Raw genomic sequence first — 20,624 nt, forward strand, 5'->3', positions numbered from 1 at the left:
CCTACCCATGACTTAGAGCTAGCCGCAGTTGTTCATGCCCTGAAGATCTGGAGACATTACTTGCTTGGTAATGTGTGCAACATCTATACTGACCATAAGAGTCTCAAGTACATCTTTACGTAGCCTGAGTTGAACATGCGTCAACGACGATGGTTAGAATTGATCAAAGACTACAACCTTCAAGTGCACTACCACCCTGGTAAGGCAAATGTGGTTGCTGATGCCCTAAGCAGAAAGGCCCATTGCAATTCCTTAGTTAGTGAAGACTTTCATCTGGCACACCTCCTTCATCCTGTAGTACTCCACAATATCACTATGGATTGCTCTCTTAGAAGTCAAATTATCGAGCTCCAGAAGACGGATGTGGGTGTATTTCACATCAAGCAGAAAATGAAAGAGAAAGAGACCAAGCACTTTAAAGTCGATGACAAGGGAATCCTCTGGTTTAATGATAGGCTTGTGGTACCCAAAGATAAAGAACTTAGAAATCAAATTATGAATGAAGCCCATTCTTCAAAATTGTCCATCTATCCTGGTAGCAGTAAAATGTATCAAGATCTCAAGCTGTATTATTGGTGGACCAAGATGAAGAAAGAAATCGCAGCTTACGTGGCAAGGTGTGATAACTGTTGCAGAGTCAAGGCTATTCACATAAGGCCCAGACTATTGCAGCCACTTTCTATTCCTGGCTGGAAGTGGGAAGAAATTAGCATGGATTTTATTGTTGGATTACCCACTACCAAAAAGGGTTGTGATTCCATCTGGGTTATCGTAGATCGTCTAACTAAATCTGCTCACTTTATTCCGGTCAAGTCTACCTATCACCCTCACAATTATGCTGAGATTTATTTTCAACAAGTGGTACGTCTCCATGGTGTACCCAAATCCATTGTTTCGGATAGAGGACCGCAATTCACGGCTCGCTTTTGGGAGTGCTTACATTAGAATCTTGGCACTCATCTAATCCGCAGTTCTGCCTATCATCCGCAAACATCAGGACAAACTGAGCGTGTTAATCAAATTCTTGAAGACATGCTTAGAGCTTGTCTTATCTCTTGCAAAGGCTCTTGGGAAGACTGGTTACCTCTCGCTGAATTCTCGTATAACAACAGTTATCAAGAAAGTATCAAAATGGCTCCTTTTGAAGCTCTTTATGGCCGCAAGTGTAGAACTCCTTTGAACTGGGTGGAACCCAGAGAAAGAAGATTCTATGGTATTGATTTTGTAAAAGAAGCCGAAGAGCAAGTCTGAACTATACAGAAGAATATGACTACCGCACAGGCTAGACAAAAGAGCTATGCTGACAAGAGAAGAAAACCTATTGAGTTTGAAGTAGGTGATCATGTGTATTTGAAGGTATCCCCTATGAAAGGAGTCAAGTGTTTTGGAATTAAAAGGAAACTTGAGCCTCGATATGTTGGGCCCTACCGCATTATCGAGAAAAGTGGAAGAGTAGCATATAAGCTCGATCTACCACGGGAGATGGGAGCTATATTCCCGGTATTCCATGTGTCCCAGCTTAAGAAGTGTCTTCGTATTCCTGAGGAGAGAATAGCAACAAGGAAAGTCAACTTGAAATCTGATCTTTCTTATGAAGAAAAGCCCGTGCAAGTCCTGGATACTCAAGAAAGAGTGACTCGTACACGAGTAGTTAAATTATACAAGGTAGTTTGGAGTAATCATAGTGAACGGGATGCAACCTGGGAGCGGGAAGATTATTTAAAGGAAAATCATCCAACTTTCTATACTAAATGGTACGCTTTCCAAATCTCGGGACGAGATTTTTCTAAGGGGGGAGGGCTGTAACACCCTAGGTGTTTGGCTTCTACTAATTGCATGTCATTTCATAAACATGTGCATTATCCATGTCATCATGCCATTATCATTGAAACATACGTATGCAACATTTTAAATTTGTATGTGTTTCATGCTTGATTGCTTAGAGTGGTAGTAGTGCAACATGGGAATGCAACATGAAACTCTCATACCTTGAAACATGGCAACATGGTAGTAATGTGGCAATTATAAAATGACAACAAGGTCTTGAAACATGTGAGACATTTCATTGCAACATATGAATGAATTGCTTGTTTTACTTTCTTTATCACATGTGATCATTAGAAGTGGTATAACAATTTTGTAAAATGGTTGATCATGGTCTATTACACCTTAACTACACTTAGGTTACTTGTTTGGACATTGTTCATGTAGATCAAAATGACCAAAATGCCCTTAATTGCATGTTTGACTAGAATTGACCCTAGGAGTCTCACTATTTGACTGATTCAAAAGTCCAACTTAGAGACTTCGCATGGCTGTGCACTCTTTACCAAAGTTGTAGCTAATTTATCAAGGAACAAAAGTTGTTTTATGGCCAACTCATGAAAATGTGTGGAACATGCTCAAACATGGCCCACAAGTCAGTATTTCATGCTGATTCCACACTTAGAAATTTTTCTAAGTCATAGTTACGTTTTCAGTTGCATCAAGCTCACTTTGGCTTCATGTAACTTCTGATCCACGATGAATTAGGTGTTGGTCCTTGAAGCGAAAGTGTAGATGGATGATAGGCCTACATTTTTCATGTATACTATTTTTGCAATAGATCAATGGTTTAGCCGTTTTGACACGTTGAAATGTCGCTGACAGTCACTGTCATCAAGTACTGAATCGCCGTTTTCAGAAAACGGACAGTGTCCGTCATGGCCGACCGGCGTAGGAGCGTCTCGCCGCGTGGCGTCCATGCTCGGCCAAGGTCTCCACGTCGCGTGCTTGAGCTCCAGATGAAAGCCACGCCTCGCCACTCTCTCTGCGTCTCGCCATTTCCCTCTCTCGCCTTCACCGCGCGCAGCGCCACGCCACAGCAGCCCTCCGCCATTGCCGGCCGAGCGTCGCCATCGTCGTACGCACACGCCACTGCAAAAACGCGTTGCACCGTCCACCTGTAGCCTCGCCGTGAGCCCCTCTGCCACCCCCACCCCTCAGCCAGGTCGATTGTGCCGTGGTAAGGGCGAATTCGACATTCCCTTCCACCGCCGCCATGGCTGTTCTCGCCGGAGATGACGCTCCGCACAGCCAGCTCTCCTCACATCTTCCCATTCCTTCCTCTGGCTCACGCTAGGTCATAGGAACACCACCGAAGCTCCTCGAGCCACCCGTTAGGGCTACGACGCCGTAGCGTCGCCGGAGCCGGCCATGCCGTGACCAAGCACCGCCGTGGCCATCGCCGCCCCCTCCAGCTGCGTCCTTAGCTGCAATAGATGATTCCCTTAGGTCCACTAGGGTGAGGCGAAACTGTTGGCACCATTGCCTTCACCGGAGGAGCCACCGGCGGCGAGTTACGCCGTCGCCGTCCTCCGCTCCCCTGCCTGTCTCGCTGTCACGCGGGACCCGGCTGTCAGCCGCCGAGACTCAGGCGGGAGCCCAGCCTGGGCCACGCCGTGTGTTTGGGCCGCTGGCGCCGCGTCATGGGCCGCGCCTGTGTGCTCGCGGGCCGCCGTTTCTTGGGCTGGCCCGAGTAGGGCTGAGTGTTGTTTTCCTATTTCATTTTGTTTATTTATTTCACAGATTTATGTACATCTTGAAAAATATGTAGCTCCTAGTATATAGATCCAAATGCTATGGTTCTAATTTTGTTAAGTTCCTGGTCATGTCTAGTATTTAATAAAAATATTATATGAGCATATGTTTAAGAAAAATTGGATGAATTAAATAGGAGTTTGAAATGTGTTTTTAGAAGCATGCAAACTTGTTTGAATTTTATCTTGAGTCTCTGTGGTCCAAAAATTATGAAATTTTGTGGGTCCTCTATTTTGGTTTAGTAGAATCTCTGGTTAAAATTTCAGAGCTAATGCATGTGTAGTTTTTAAGTTATAGAATTTCCTTTTATTAATGGGTGGATCTTGTGTGAATTTTCATAATTTTTCTATAGATCCAGTAAAGGTAAAATTTGGTGGGTACTATTATTATGCTAGAATGATGCTAGGAAAAATGTGAAATCTATTGCTTGACACTTTTCATTAGGATTTCTTAATTATGCCATTTTAAGCCAGTATGCCTTATCATTTTTGTGTAGACTGTTATACTTACTCAATGGCTTTGAAATTTTTATGATGGTCTATGTGCAGCATGAGATAGCTACTGTAATTTTTGTAGATTTTTATAAATAGTTTTACTATATATTGCTTTAATCACCTAATTAACTAGATAAATTAGAAAAGGGTATTAAATAATTTATTTAGAAGTTGACACTATACTTTATGATGTTTATTAGGTATGCAAAACAAGTTGGTAAACTTGGTTTGATCAAAGTATGCTTTTGCACAATCATTAAATAATTAAGTTAGTAACCCCGTCATTCTGGACAGATTCTAGGTTTGCTGGAAATTGATTTAGTTAACATAAGAATCATGCTTTGATGTTTACAAATGTTTTGTAGAGAATTTCATAAGCTTTCCAGAATGTCCTCATGCAAGTCATTTGGAATTGTAGAACTTTAGTTGTGATTTAATTAAGGGACTACTTGTATGCATATGAAACTTAAATGTTAAATTATGTATACCTTTATTATTTCTAAGTTGTGGTAATGTTCCTAGGTGTTAGGCCTTTAACTGAAGATGAGCATCTTTATCTTAGGTTATGCAAGTTAGGTAAGTTGATCTTGTCTTTAAGTTAAGTAGATACATGCTTAAAGTGATTTGAATAGAGCCAATTACTCGGTAAACGAGTGTCCAGTGATACTTTCGTAAACACTCACTGTGATTCATTCATCATGAGCATCATGTCATTCCTTATGCATCCATGATATTTATATTTTGCATTGGCATGCAATAGGTGTACCGGAAGGAGTAACCCTGCTGGAATTCGAGGAACTGAGCGAGCAGCAGCAGCCGACACCGGAGATTTAGGAGGAGCAGCCTTCAGGAGAAGTGCCAGACGAGGCCGCCGTTGAGTGCCCGGATCACCGTCCTTGCAACTTTGTGAAAGGCAAGCCCCGGAGCATATTAAGCCTCCTAATTCCGAAATGCAGTACAGTATTATTGTTACATATATATATGGTTGCATTAAGTTTAGGTGTTGGATGCAATCACTTGCTGCATTGGTTACCCAATTCCTTGTCCAGATATTGTTACCCTAAATCCTATGTAGCTCAGGCTCGAGTAGTGCTTAGCCTTGCTTAAACGCGATAGAAGTCAGGTGATTTCCTGTCACCTGCGAGATATAGGAATATACATGTGGCACGGTTGGCTATATTTGCTATCGTGGAAAAGAACCAGTCTTAATTTGAAATAAAGACCGGGCGGAGGCTTGCCGGTTTGCAGTGACTCCGTCTGTGTCGATTAAGGACTGAATCTTGGAGCCTTTCCTGTTCATGTTGAACGCATGCCTCTCTCTTAGTTGGCCGGGTCTGGAGACCGACCGCGAAGCCGAGTAGCTCAACTCAGGCCGGGAGTCGATAAGTATAAAGTACGCCTCAGAAGGGAGCCGTAGGCGTGAGTCCAAGGGTAGGTGATTTAAAAGTCCTGATCGTCCTGGCAGAAGGGTAATCCCTGAGAGCGCTGGCGCTGATCGAACCCGCGAATTTAGTTCCTGAGTTGTACCAAAGGTAACCCACGGCTACCCTTGCTAAGTATGCCAGGGTGAGAGTTAGGAATACCCCCTCAGTTGAGTTGTAATTCGATTCGAATCGCCGTCTCTCCCGGTTAGTGAGAACTTAACGGGCTTATCTCCAATGTAGATACACTTAATAACATAATGGTTCGGCAATGATGATATGATGATGACAGCCTTATTACACCTGCTATGGTTAATACTATTTGCTCCTAATAAGTGAGTGCTCTAGTACAGGTGCTAATCTAGTGGACAGGTAAATAATGATAAGCTTGATGCTAAGTTTAAATTGGTTACCATAATCTTAAGCTCTTTTATGCAACTGTGTCAAGCTAGCCCACCTGAAAAGCCTTGCATGATCCTTGGTGTCTTTATTTCTATTTTTATCGGGTAAGTCTAGCTGAGTACCTTCTCGTACTCAGGGTTTATCTCCCACCTGTTGCAGATGACTAGTTCTACTTTGGTTGCTGCAAGTACTGCCTTCTCCTAGCTGGGGATGAAGACTAGACCGTTGGGTGCGGTCTCTACTAGTTCTCATACCTGATAATGCTTTTGTGGGACATGACTCAGACTTGGCAATGTATTTGAAAACCTTGATGTTTTGTACTAAACTATGTTGCTTCCGCACACTCAAACTTGGTTTGTAATATTCTATTTCAACTCTGATGGATGTAATCCGAATGCTACTTGTGAAATGTTGTAACAGATGGTGTGTTGTGTTGAATCATTACGATCTTGGTTTGTATGTCGAGAGTTGGTTGAAATCCTTCGTGATTTCCGGACTACCGGGATTATGGGAGCTTAAGTACAGGAATTTGATCGCTTCGGTGATTGTTTTTGTACTTACATTCTTATGATTTGGTCGGTTCTGTTACACATAGCAGTACGTAGAATAGTTTTATAAGCTTTTTAATCTATGTTTCTACTATTTGGTGTACTATTCTAATAAAAGTCTATTTGTATGCATGTAATGATTGGATTGGATGCTTGGTTGGTGAATTGGAACACGTTTAGAGGGTGAGCAGTTCGTGGTGATTGAGGATCAGCAGGAAGATTAGTAATACCAGGAAGAGAACTTTGAGGAAGGCAAGTGTAGCAAAGGCCCCTTGTACCTATGAACTTTACAATTCATATTCATGCATGTGTCTAAATTTGAATCCTTTAAGGAGTTTACCTAGATTATTACTTATACTACATATCCTTGTTACCTAGGGTTTGGGTATGCATTTTGGATAGATGCTGCAGCGCTCAACATAAATAATTGTTACACATGATTAAAGGTATTGTGCAATATGTTAAAATGGAGATTTTTAGCAACAATTAGGGGGCTAGAGTATGGGGTTGAGTGCTCTAGTGCCTCTCCATAAGGACTTAATCCTGAAGCAGTCACCCAGGGGGTTTCGTACAACCCCGAGTGTCGTATGACTCTAACTTTAACCTATTAACTAGATTATACTAGCTCGTCTATAGCTTTTCATAAGGGCTAGAGGGGGCACTAGTTGGTATGTTTTTTTCCTGCTAGGGTGTGTACCGTGCCACGACCACGCATGCCACTTCTAGAAGAGGGCCACATACAGCTAGACGTTTAAAACCTTAGCAGCTATGGCTTGTTAGTGCGACCAGCAAAGGGTTATATAGTGAAACCCTGCCACACCTCCTAGGTAGAGGTGTTGTGGGCTTTGCAAACCCTAGCATTGAGAATCATGGCTCGGTGGGTAAAGTTGTACAATTTCTGCAGAAATATTTGACCTGTTATAACAGTCATGCTCACGGATACGAGCGATCTGGATCCTTCATGATTAGTGGCTACTATGGATGGTTGGGAAATGGATATAATCTTGATTATTCACTATTACCACTTAGGTTGGGATTGTTCACTAAAGTAGTGATTCAGGATGCTAAAACCTGAACAACTAAAATTGCTAACCATAGTCAAACCGTGTCTAGCCTTTGAGCCTTATAGATCCCTTTGATATACTTGCTAAGCATGGTGAGCTTACATTGGCTTTACATTCAATGAAAATCCTAGATGGGTAATAGATAATACATATGAAGAGTTTCTGGAGGATGTCCAGGACTACTAGGATGATGTTCACCAGTTGGAGTCCCTGTGGTAGTTTGGGTTTAGTTTTCTGTTGTGTGTAATAAATGTTGCCAATGAGCAAGACTATGTATTAACAGTATGATGAGATATGCGATGTAATAAAGTACTTTACTTTGATATTAGTACAATTTGATGGTATATGTGTGTTTGGACATCCTGGGTGCACATATATGAGTACTTGATTTTGCTATGCAAAATTGGGTGCGACAGGGAGGTCAACGGCACCAGTTGGCCGACGCTAACTTGCACCAACTATGGCGAGTGGGTGGTGACCAAAGGTAAAGCTCAGAGCCAGATGGCTCTAGAATGCCATTGACAAGGGCACCAACAACATAGAAGACAACACATTAGCGTTGGAGGCTATCCTCGTTGTTGTGCCAGCAGAGTATAGGGATCCATTGGGGGCAAAGAACTCTGCTAAGGAGGCATGGGAGGCCATTGTAGCAATGCGCGTTGGCTTCGACCGCGCAAAGAAGGCGACAACCCAGCTACTGAAGCTAGAGTATGCCAACCTCAAGTTTAAGGATGGTGAGTCGGTGGAGGACTTCTCCCTCCACCTGCAGTCGCTCATCAGCAAGCCGAGAAGCCACGACGTCACCATCGACAAAGAAGAGGCGGTCTCCAAGTACCTCCACTCTATGCCGATGAAGTATATCTAGATCGCTCTCTCCATAGAGACGATGCTAGACTTGTCTACCCTCACCATTGAGGATGTGATAGGCCATCTACGGGCGGTGGACGAGTGCATGGAGCAGGCCATAGCAACGATGGACAGCGGCAAGCTGCTATTAACAGAGGAGGAGTGGGTTGCTCGGATGAAGGGGAAGAAGTCTGGGGAAGCCTCCTCTAGCTGTGGCGATGGCAAGTGCCGTGGCAAGGTGTACGGTCGAGATGGCGGACTAGAGGGGGGGGTGAATAGTCCTTTCTAAAAATAATCGCGTCAGCTAACCGAAACAAGTGCGGATTTAGAACTATCGGTCTAGCCAAGATTACACCCCTCTATCTATGTTCTCTAGCACCTTTTAAAGATATTAATTAAGCAACAAAGGTGCCGGGCTAGCTAGAGCTCACCTAATCAATTCTAGGAGCAAGGTCACACAAACCTATGCCACTAGTACTTTAAGCAACAAGGGAGCTCCTACACATGCTAGTAAGCAAAAGCACAAAGCCAACTAAGCTCACTAGCAATGCTCAATAATAGGGCAACCAATGCCAAATTAAAGAGCGCAAATACTTAGCTACACAAACTAAGCAAAGTGACTAACAAGGTTATACAAACCTAATTAGCCACGCAAGGGAGCTACTTCTATGCTACATAAGCAAGAAGGTAACTAGTAAGCTACACAAGCTAACTAGTTACAAGAGCAACTACATAAGCACAATGTATATGAAAGTAATTACAAGCTTGTGTAATGAGGATGCAAACAAATGGGAAGAACAAGGTTGACACGATGATTTTTCTCCCAAGGTTCACGTGCTTGCCAACACGCTATGTCCCTATTGTGTCGACCGCTCACTTGATGGTTCGGTGGCTAATTGGTATCACCCGCCAAGCCCGCACGTCAGGCACTGCAAGAACCTACCCTGAAAGTGAGGGTAGCTCAATGACACGCTCAACTAGAGTTGCTCTTCGTGGCTCCCACGGGGCGAGCATAATGCCCCTCACAAAGCTCTTCTCCGGAGCACCGCACAAGCTTCTTGTGGGCTTCAACGGAGACCACCACCAAGCCGTCTAGGAGGTGGCAACCTCCAAGAGTAACAAGCACCACCGGCTTGCAACTCGATCACCTAGTGCCACTTGATGCAACCTCATGATACAATCGCACTAGAATCGCTCTCTCACACAATCGGATGATAACTATCAAGCATATGTGAGAAGGAGGGCTCCCAAAAACTACCACACAAGCCACCAAGGCTCTAGTGTGCTCAGCTGCTAGCCCAAAGCTGACCATGGCTTCTATTTATAACCCCATGAACAAATAGAGCCATTACCCCTTCACTGGGCAAAACTTGGGACGACCGGACGTACCGGTCCAATCGACCGGACGCTGGACCTCAGCGTCCGGTCATGCAATACTCGCCACGTGTCCCCTCCTTCAAACATTGTTCATCCGATCTCAACGGTCATCTGACGACCAGACGCAGTAGCTTCAACTGATCGAATGCTGAGCCTCCAGTGTCCGGTCGTTTCCAGTAAGGTTCCAAAAATGACATTTCACGACCGGACGCGTCCGGTCGATCACGATCGGACGCAGCACCAGCGTCCAGTCACTCTCCAGCTTCTACTCTACCTGCGTCACCATACGTCAGCCCTGATCGGACACATAGCCAATGTCCAGTCACTTCTAGAGCCAACGTCCAGTCGATTGACTGACACTGCATGTTGCCTACCACCACTAACCGGATGCTACAACCCAGCGTCCGGTCACTGCGTGATTAGAGTCCGGTCCACACTGTGGGACCCTATCTTTTCTATATAGGGCATCGGTGGAGTTCCCAACCCTTCTCGCCATCGTTTCATCGCCAAGTTGATCCACATCAACTCAAACTCCATCTCCTTTGTAAATGTGCCAACACCACCAAGTGTACACCATCATGTGTATGTGTGTTAGCATTTTCACAATCATTTTGCAAAGGATTAGCCACTCAACTTGTCACGCCACTCAATCCTAGTGATGATGCAAAGTTAGATCACTCGAGTGGCACTTAGATGACCAATATGCAAACAAGTTTGCCCCTCTTGATAGTACGACCATCTATCCTAAACCTGGTCATAAACTTCTCTACACACATATGACTGGTGAAATGAAATGCCCTAGGTTATACCTTTGCCTTGCATTCTATTCCATCTCCTCCAATGTTGATGCAACACATGCACCAACATGATCAACAATGATATGATCCACTTCATATCATCACATGATCATATTGGTTCATCGATCTTGACATCACTTGCTTTTCACCGTTGCCTTCGTCCATCGGCGCCAAGTCTTGCTCAAGCTTCACCGCCACGCGGTCTATTGCTCCAAAGCCTCTGACTTGCCCTTCATGCTTGCAACTGGTCCATCAGGCCAAGTCTTGTCTTGATCTTCTCCACCTTGATCACATGACTCAATGTCATGTCTCATGTGCAATGAGCTCCTTCATCATCACATGTGTGAGCTTTGCAATATCTCCAAGCCATTTTCACCTTCATGGCATATGTTGCTCACACACATATTCCTGTGGACTAATCACCTGTGTATCTCACATAAACACAATTAGTCCACCTAGGTTGTCACTCAATTACCAAAACCACACAAGGACCTTTCAATCTCCCCCTTTTTGGTAATTGATGACAACTCTACAAAGATATGGAAATTAAGCTCTTTTGGATTCATGTTGCTTGCCCAAGCAATTTTACCATGTGAAAATGATTTTGGACAAGTATCACAAACCCGAGATGGTAGTATTAGCTCCCCCTACATATGTGCTAGAGTGTTTGTATTGAAGTTTGCACATATGCATAGATTGAAGATGTGGGAGAGTAATTACTACCAAATGATGCTAAGGTGTATAGAATAAACCTTTGAAGCGTGTACCAATCGGAGTTGCACCTTTAAGTTCATCCTTAGCACCATGGTTAGCTAGATATCACTTGGAAATAAAAGCACTAGATACCTCATGAGATCAACATTAAAAGCAAGGTACTAGATTTACTAGAAAAGCATATCAAGTGTCTAGCTATCATCCTATGCATGCTAGTTATCAAATCATTATTCAAGTTCTACAACTAGCATACACCACACAAGCATGCATATTGAATTTAAAAGCTTATGCAATGCAAGCAAGCACATGACTATGCACATATCAAATGCAATCAATCAAAGTTCATGAGCTTGCTCCCCCTACTTGTGTGCTTCTCTTGTCCAAAAATTTTGATCCATCTCTTTTCTTCAATGTTGCTCCCTCTTTGTCCATGTCTATGTCCAACCTCTACTTCTTGAGCTTTTATATCTTATCTCTCCCCTTGTACAATCTCAATCTCAAAGCTTTCATATCTTTGTACAATCTCTCCCCCTTTGTTATCAATTTCCATAAAAGGTATGCATTTGGGGTAGATGATTGAGGCTTGAATCTTGCATTTTTTATGGACATCACTTGATTGTTGGAATGACACCATTTGTAGATATCACTTATAACTCATACCACTTGTATCTTGTGTAAGGCTTCTTAAGATACCACACATAGGATCTTTGATCTTGATACCAATTTGTGTGACACCTCCCCCTATGTGATAGCATGGGTCATCCATTTGATACACTTGAGCTCTTGTAGGTGAGGGATGCATTCTTCATTTGATGATCACTTAAAGTTGAGGATCACTTGTGGAACCATCGTCTTGCATGATTGATACCATGTGTAGATGTGATACCACTTGAAAGAATCTTTTAGTATGGAATCACTTATTGGATTTATCAATAACAACCATTTCTTGAACATTTGCTATCTTCATGAGTACCACTTATAGGATATCACTTGTGAGTTGATCTAGACATCACTTGTAGATTCTTGATGAAATACTTGAGTCTAGATACTACTTGTAACAAACACACTAGATATCCATTTGCATTGTTATCTTGTGCTTGTACTCTTATCACTATCATGAGCTTCTATGGTTAACTTGAACTAAATTAATTTGCCTAAGCTTTCAAGTCCAGTTTGAACCAATGACAAGCTTCTTCACACCTCTTGCAAGCGTTATCTTGTCAATATTGTACTTGTCACTTGTTAGCAATTCAAATTAGATCAAGTACTTAGGATCGCTAGCTCATGAACAAATTCATATACTAACCACTAGATCAAGTAATAATTCAAGCAATAGTGGTAGGTTATGAATTTAAACATTTCATTTGTTATGCATGATCCTATGAAGCGTGTACTATATGCACTAACTGCATACTAGTAAGGGATGAAATGATCATGCACATTACAATGATACCTTTGCTATGTTGGAGTAGAGGATAGTCATATAGATTCCAATTCATTACTCCAATAGCAATGTGAAGTCCAATTATAAGCTTGGTGAAGACCAATAGATACTATTTTTGAATTCCATTCTTCACCCATATGAAATGAATACCACTTATGATCAAGTGCACTTTCTTGTTGTGGTTGGCTTGCTTTATCTTTTGATCTTTGCTTGCATGAGAGCATTAATTTGAGAATACCACTTGAAATATCATGACTAGCTCTCTTTTGGGTGTTGCTTGCTTTTCTTGATCAACCCTTTTGATTGCTTTAACTAAGCATCTCAAATGTTCCTCGGATCACCACTTCCATGTTAGCCTTCCAAGTACCACACTTAGTTCACCTACACATAGGCGGTAAGCCTCTACACTAGGGAGAAGTGACCTCTCTCCAAGAATCATTCTTGATACTCACTTGAAATGACTTGATTGATTGATTCAAGTGATGGACTTAACTTGGTGAGTAACCTTGATTCCTTCTTTAAGTCCTTTTCTTTCTTCTTGTTTAAGTCATTTTCTTTCTACCAAATGATTTTCAATAGTCACTAGAACTTAAACTTCAACTTTATCTTGAGTTTGATCTTGATCTTTCAATTTGAGTTCCGAATGTGTGCAAAGTACACTCCATAATCAAATAGCCTTGTGCTCTTTGCTTGTCATGCTTCTAGATCATCTCAAAACCAAACTTAGGTACCTCAAACACTTGTAAACATGTTTCCAACTTGAGGACCTTTCAATCAAAGTGACTCTAGATCAATCCAACATTTGTCACTTTTCTGACAGATTTTGTACCCTTCAAAGAAATAAGCATATCTCCCAAAGTACAAATCCAAATATCACAAAATTTGGTGGAGGTGTGTATTACTAAGTTATCTAGTAGCTGTAAAAATGTTAGCTTCATTTGACTTCTATATTGCTACCAGATTTTAATTCTTCCACCACTGCTATATGCTGAAAACAGCTGCACTATAGCTGACAAGATCCACTCCAAAACCGAAGCATTTCTTATCCAATTCTCATGAAAATTGTGCAGCATCTTATACCATAAGTCTAGAGCATGTACACCAATTTTTATGCCAATCCAATAAGTGTTGATTACTCAAACATGGCTAATATCACAGCTAGCTCAGATTCTCAATTATAGGACAGATTTCAACAATTGAGCTATACTTCATCAAATATGAATCAAACTTAAAACTAACTTGTTTGAATACTTCCATAAGACATAAATCCATTCAATCCACTTACTAAATGTCATCTTATAAACTTATCCAACACAAATCAATCCAAACTTGACTACTAATCAATTATCCATTCAATCATCTCATAGCAAGCAACATTGCATATTTATCCAATTCAATCAACTCATATGCACCCAAATGAAATGATCAACAAAAGATATACCTTGGTTAGCTCATGACCATCCAACTTGCAAGCTTCAACTCAATTATTTGTAAACCATCAAATATATCTAATAAATTACCAACAACTTAAATTTGACACTTGTATGTTGTAGCACATTTGGACTTCACTCAATTTGTCATGACATTGGGACAATGATCATCACTTAGCAATACTTGGCTCAACTATCTGATCAATAAGGTGAATGCCATTTGAACCAAGTCTCCAATGCCGATGGTACCTACAATCAATCATCCACTTTTTGATGGTACCCAAGCAAGTTTGGATTCTCTCAAGTTAGGAGCAACATACTTAGGCATAGCCTTAGTATGAATAGCGGGATGTTTTGCACTAGCAACCATAGAGGTACCATTACCATCTTTCCTAAGTATATTATTATCAACAATTGAAATAGGCTTAGAAATATCACCTAGGGGACATGAATGTGCCATGTGTCCCCTTTCCTGACATGAGTAGCACTTTTTCTTTGCTTGAGCCTTCTCTTCTTTGCTCATGTGGTGCTTCTCATTGCCTTGCCTCTCATGGATTGCTTGAGCCTTCTTCTCAAGCTTGGTAGGACACTTAGAGGCAAAGTGTCCCATATTTTCACACTTGAAGCACTTGATGTGAGATAATCTTTCTTATCATCTTTATTCTTGCTCATCATCTTGGCATCTTGAATTTGCATTGGATGCCTTGCCTTTCCACCCCTTCTTGTTTTCTTCTTCTTTATCATCAAATCACCACCATCTTCATGGTTGATCTTAGTTTGAACTTGGGGTGTCTTCTCTTGCTCAACTTGTGGCTTTGGTTGAGGCTTCACTTGTTGCTTCACCAATTGTTTAGTTAGGCACATTGAGGTAAGATGACCCCAAGTGCGGCACTTGAAGCACTTGACATGCTTGAGCCTCTCATCTTCTTTTATCTTCTTGAGCTTCTCAATGTTAGGGCAACCATTTGCAAGGTGTCCCGCTTTATGACACCGGTAGCATATGGTATGAGAAAGCTTTCTTTGTTGTATCTTCTTCATCTTTCTTTCTCTCTTTCTTTCGCCCTTTGTCATCTTCTTCTTGAAGCCAAGGCCACACTTGTCATCATAGTTTCTTTGAGTCTTCAACATGTGCTCAAAGGTGACTTTTGAGTTGTAGCACCTGTCTAACTTGTTGCTCAATTTCTTCACTTCACTTTTGAGCTCAATGTTCTCCTTCAAAATGTTAGTCTCATAAGACATAGAAGTAGAACAAGCATCTATATGTGAAGAGCATGGCATATCTAATAAATCATCATAAGAGGTGGATACATGCTTCTTGCCTACATCACAAGGGTTAGCAACAATTTGTGATTTATCATTTGATCCATGTGATGAGCTCTCATTATTTTTAAGTTTCTTTGTAAACATTTTAATAAGAGAAGCATGTTGTTCTAATAATTCATCATAAGATGCAAGTGGTGTCTCATAATTCAATTTTAGCTCATCATGTGAAGATTTATAAGCATCAAGTAATTTCTTATGTTCTTCACAAGAGTTCTTTAGAAATGAGTTTTTATTTTCTAAGTTCAATGTTTTAGCTTTCTCATTTTCTAAAGACATGGTCATGCTAGCAAGTCTACTAACAAGCTCATCATATGAATCAACATGATCAACCACATTATCATTTGTTACCTTGGTGTCACCTTGTGACATGAGGCAATGTGGTGATGTAGTTGGAGAGCTTGTAGTAGCATCTTCATCATGGCTTGAGCATGAACCATCATCACCATCAAGTGTGCATGGGGTAGCATCATTACTTGCAACACTTGTGGCATCATCATCAACCTTGTCAAGTGAACTTGTAGTAGATCGATCATCATCATCATCACTTGACCATGAGGTGGAGCAATCTTTCACAATCACCAAATTGTGGTTATGCTCGACACACTCATGCACCTCCTTCTTAGGCTCATCCTCCTTCTTGAATTTGCCATCATCCCATGTGGAGGAATCACCGAAGGTTTCCTTGATGGACTCCCATATCTCACGAGCGGTTCCCTTGATGTTTACTTGTTTCATCAAATCAAAGCTTAAAGCATTCATTAGATAACAACAAGCATGCACATCAAATTCATAGAGAACTCTTTGAGCTTTGGTGAGATTTCTATTATCCAAGACATGGGTGAGACCGCTAGTGACAACCCACCAAAATTTAGGTCTCTTTGCACAAAAATGATCAAGCATGTGATTTTTCCAAAGTGCAAAGTTTATGCCATAAAAAATGTGTGTCTCACAAACATCTAGCCCACTAGACGCCATCCTCTTGGGTCGGTGAAGACCACAAATAAGAGACCTAGCTTTGATACCACTTATAGGGTCGAGATGGCGGACAAGAGGGGGGTGAATAGTCCTTTCTAAAAATAATCACGTCAGCTAACCAAAACAAGTGCGGAATTAGAACTATCGGTCTAGCCAAGATTACACCCCTCTATCTATGTTCTCTAGCACCTTTCAAAGATACTAATTAAGCAACAAAGGTGCTGGGCTAGCTAGAGCTCACCTAATCAATTCTAGGAGCAAGGTCACACAAACCTATGCCACTAGTACTTTAAGCAGCAAGGGAGCTCCTACACATGCTAGTAAGCAAAAGCACAAAGCCAACTAAGCTCACTAGCAATGCTCAATAATAGGGCAACCAATGCCAAATTAAAGAGCGCAAATACTTAGCTACACAAACTAAGCAAAGTGACTAACAAGGTTACACAAACCTAATTAACCACGCAAGGAAGCTACTTCTATGCTACACAAGCAAGAAGGTAACTAGTAAGCTACACAAGCTAACTAGTTATAAGAGCAACTACACAAGCACAATGTATATGAAAGTAATTACAAGCTTGTGTAATGAGGATGCAAACCAACAGGAAGAACAAGGTTGACATGATGATTTTTCTCCCGAGGTTCACGTGCTTGCCAACATGCTATGTCTCCGTTGTGTCGACCGCTCACTTGGTGATTTGGCGGCTAATTGGTATCACCCACCAAGCCCGCATGTTGGGTACCGCAAGAACCTACCCCGAAAGTGAGGGTAGCTCAATGACACGCTCAACTAGAGTTGCTCTTCGCGGCTCCCGCGGGGCGAGCACAATGCCCCTCACAAAGCTCTTCTCCAGAGCACCGCATAAGCTTCTTGCGGGCTTCAATGGAGACCACCACCAAGCCGTCTAGGAGGTGGCAACCTCCAAGAGTAACAAGCACCACCGGCTTGCAACTCGATCACCTAGTGCCACTTGATGCAACCTCATGATACAATCGCACTAGAATCGCTCTCTCACACAATTGAATAATCACTATCAAGCATATGTGAGAAGGAGAGCTCCCAAGCACTACCACACAAGCCACCAAGGCTCTAGTGTGCTCAGCTACCAGCCTAAGGCTGACCATGGCTTCTATTTATAACCCCATGAACAAATAGAGCTGTTACCCCTTCACTGGGCAAAACTCAAGACGACCGGACGCACCGGTCCAATCGACCGGACGCTGGACCTCAGCGTCCAGTCACACGATACTTGCCACGTGTCTCCTCCTTCAAACGTTGTTCATCCAATCTCAATGGTCATCTAATGACCGGACGCAGCAGCTTCAACTGACCGGACGCTAAGCCTCCAGCGTCCGGTCGTTTCCAGTAAGGTTCCAGAAATGACATTTCACGACCGGACGCGTCCGGTCGATCATGATCAGACGTAGCACCAGCGTCCAATCACTCTCTAGCTTCTGCTCTGCCTACGTCACCATACATCAGCCCTGACCAGACACACACAGCCAACGTCCGGTCACTTCCAGAGCCAGCGTCCGGTCGATTGACCGACGCTGCACGCTGCCTGCCACCATTGGCCAGATGCTACAACCCAGCATCCGGTCACTGCATGACTAGAGTTCGGTCCACACTGTGGGACCCTGTCTTTTCTATATAGGGCGCCGGTGGAGTTCCCAACCCTTCTCGCCACCGTTTCATCGCCAAGTTGATCCACATTAACTCGAATTCTATCTCCTTTGTAAATGTGCCAACACCACCAAGTGTACACCATCATGTGTATGTGTGTTAGCATTTTCACAATCATTTTGCAAAGGATTAGCCACTCAACTTGCCACACCACTCAATCCTAGCGACGATGCAAAGTTAGATCACTCGAGTGGCACTTAGATAACCGATATGCAAACAAGTTTGCCCCTCTTGATAGTACGGCCATTTATCCTAAACCCGGTCATAAACTTCTCTACACACCTATGACCGGTGAAATGAAATGCCCTAGATTATACCTTTGCCTTGCGCATTCCATTCCATCTCCTCTAATGTTGATGCAACACATGCACCAACATGATCAACAATGATATGATCCACTTCATATCATCACATGATCATATTGGTTCATCGATCTTGACATCACTTGCTTTTCACCATTGCCTTCGTCCATCGGCACCAAGTCTTGCTCAAGCTTCACCGCCATGCGGTCCATTGCTCCAAAGCCTCCGACTTGCCCTTCACGCTTACAACTGGTCCATCAAGCCAAGTCTTATCTTGATCTTCTCCACCTTGATCACATGACTCAATGTCATATCTCATGTGCAATGAGCTCCTTCATTATCACATGTGCGAGCTTTGCAACATCTCCAAGCCATTTTCACCTTCATGGCATATGCTGCTCACACATATGTTCCTGTGGACTAATCACCTGTGTATCTTACATAAACATAATTAGTTCACCTAGGTTGTCACTCAGTTACCAAAACCACACAAGGACCTTTCACAAGGCTTCTTTGGAGAAGAAGAAGAAGAAGGTCGACCCCAACACCTACCAGCGCTATGGGAAGATGGGCCATAGGGCAAAGGAGTGCCCAAATCACAAGCAGGAGAAGAAGACTGAGGCTCATTTAGCGCAGGTTGATGAGGATGATGAGGCCACTCTCTTGATGATGACGTTATGTGCACTACACGACGTTGAGGCCAAGGAGAAGGGAGAGGTGATGGCGGTGGAAAGGCATGACAAGGCTCTGAAGGCTGTCAACCTCGATGAACCATGCACCCAAGTCCACCTTAGACATGTGGGCAGTGAGCAGGAGCAACGGTGGTACCTGGACTCCAACGCCAGCAACCACATGACGGGCTCCAAGGAAGCCTTCTCTAAGCTTGACAGCAATGTGACTAGCACAGTGAAGTTCAGTGATAGCTCAAGGGTGGTGATCCGAGGGCGCAACACAATCATCTTCAAGTGCTAGAACGATGAGCACCATGTGCTGATGGATGTGTACTACATCCCATAGCTGTGTTCAAGTATTGTTAGCATTGGCTAGCTGGATGAGCGTGGCAATGAGATACTGATCAAGGACGGCATCCTTAGGATCAGGGACCAGGAGCAGCGGCTTCTTGCCAAGGTGAAGAGGTCACAAAATCGGCTGTACCTGCTCGACTTGAAGGTGGAGTAGCCGGTGTGCCTGGTAGCATGACACACCGAGAAGCCATGGTTGTGGCATGCCCGGTTCGGCCATCTTAGCTTTGATACGCTTGGTTGGCTGGGGAAGATGGTCCGAGGCCTACCCCACATCAAGCACGCAGATGAGTTGTGTGATAGTTGTCTGGCCGAGAAGCAGAGAAGGCTACCGTTCCCAAAAGCGGCCAAGTATCGCATGGCGGACATTCTCGAGCTCATCCATGGTGATCTCTGTGGGCCAATCACTCTAGCCACAAATGGTGGTCAACGGTACTTCCTCCTGCTCGTGGATGATTTCAATCGCTATATGTGGCTACAACTCCTGATGAGCAATGATGAAGCAGTGGAGGCAATCAAGAAGTTCATGGTACGTGCGGAGTCGGAGAGCGGCAAGAAGCTACGCGTGCTGTGGACTGATCACGGTGATGAATTCACTTCGGTGGAGTTCATTGCGTACTGCGTGGATTAGGGTGTGGTGCAACACCACACCCTATCGTACTCGCCACAACAAAATGGCATGGTGGAGCGGCAGAACCAGATAGTGGTCGGCATGGCTCGATCCATGATGAAGGCCAAAAGCATGTCGACAAAGTTCTAGGGAGAGGCGGTGACCACGGCGATGTTCATCCTCAACCGTGTACCCACTAAGGCCATGAAGGGTAAGACGCCGTTCAAAGCTTGGTATAGGCATAAGCCGAGCGTGTCCTTCCTCTGGACATTCGGCTGCATCGGCCACGTCAGGAAGACAAAGTCGGTCCTTATATATTGTAGGTGAGGCAACTAATATACAGTATTTAGGAAGACATTTGAATCCAAAGGGAGACTGAAAACTAAAACTAAAAAAAAACTTGACTGAAAACTAAAACTAAAAAAACACTAAAGACAAAATGAAAAAAAAACACTGAAATTGAAATTACAAAGAGATGAAACTGAAATTGACAAAAAAAATAAAATTAACAAATAGAAAATGAAAACTGAAGAAGAAAAAAACTGAAACTGAAATTACAAAAAAAAATGACAAATAAAAAAATTCACGAAAATTG

The 20,624-nt window shown here is 42.9% G+C and overlaps 1 protein-coding gene across 1 annotated transcript; it reads left to right on the forward strand.

Moving 5' to 3' along the window:
• The first annotated feature begins 8,160 nt into the window (after positions 1 to 8,160).
• On the forward strand, positions 8,161 to 19,576 carry LOC136470268 (uncharacterized). The gene is made up of 3 exons (XM_066468167.1): positions 8,161 to 8,363; positions 18,874 to 19,330; positions 19,445 to 19,576. The coding sequence occupies exons 1-3, from the start codon at positions 8,161 to 8,163 to the stop codon at positions 19,574 to 19,576; spliced, it is 792 nt and encodes a 263-aa protein (XP_066324264.1).
• The last annotated feature ends 1,048 nt before the right edge of the window (positions 19,577 to 20,624 follow it).

Source organism: Miscanthus floridulus, chromosome 8, assembly GCF_019320115.1.
Source record: "Miscanthus floridulus cultivar M001 chromosome 8, ASM1932011v1, whole genome shotgun sequence".
Classification (NCBI taxonomy): Eukaryota; Viridiplantae; Streptophyta; class Magnoliopsida; order Poales; family Poaceae; genus Miscanthus; species Miscanthus floridulus.

Bases quoted from the DNA above. Each gene is read 5' to 3' on its own strand.
- LOC136470268 (XM_066468167.1), top strand. From the start codon at position 8,161: ATGCGCGTTGGCTTCGACCGCGCAAAGAAGGCGACAACCCAGCTACTG. The intron at 8,364-18,873 runs GTATATCTAGAT...GTTGTCACTCAG, and splicing joins CTCCACTCTATGCCGATGAA to TTACCAAAACCACACAAGGA. The intron at 19,331-19,444 runs GTGATCCGAGGG...AGCATTGGCTAG, and splicing joins TCAGTGATAGCTCAAGGGTG to CTGGATGAGCGTGGCAATGA.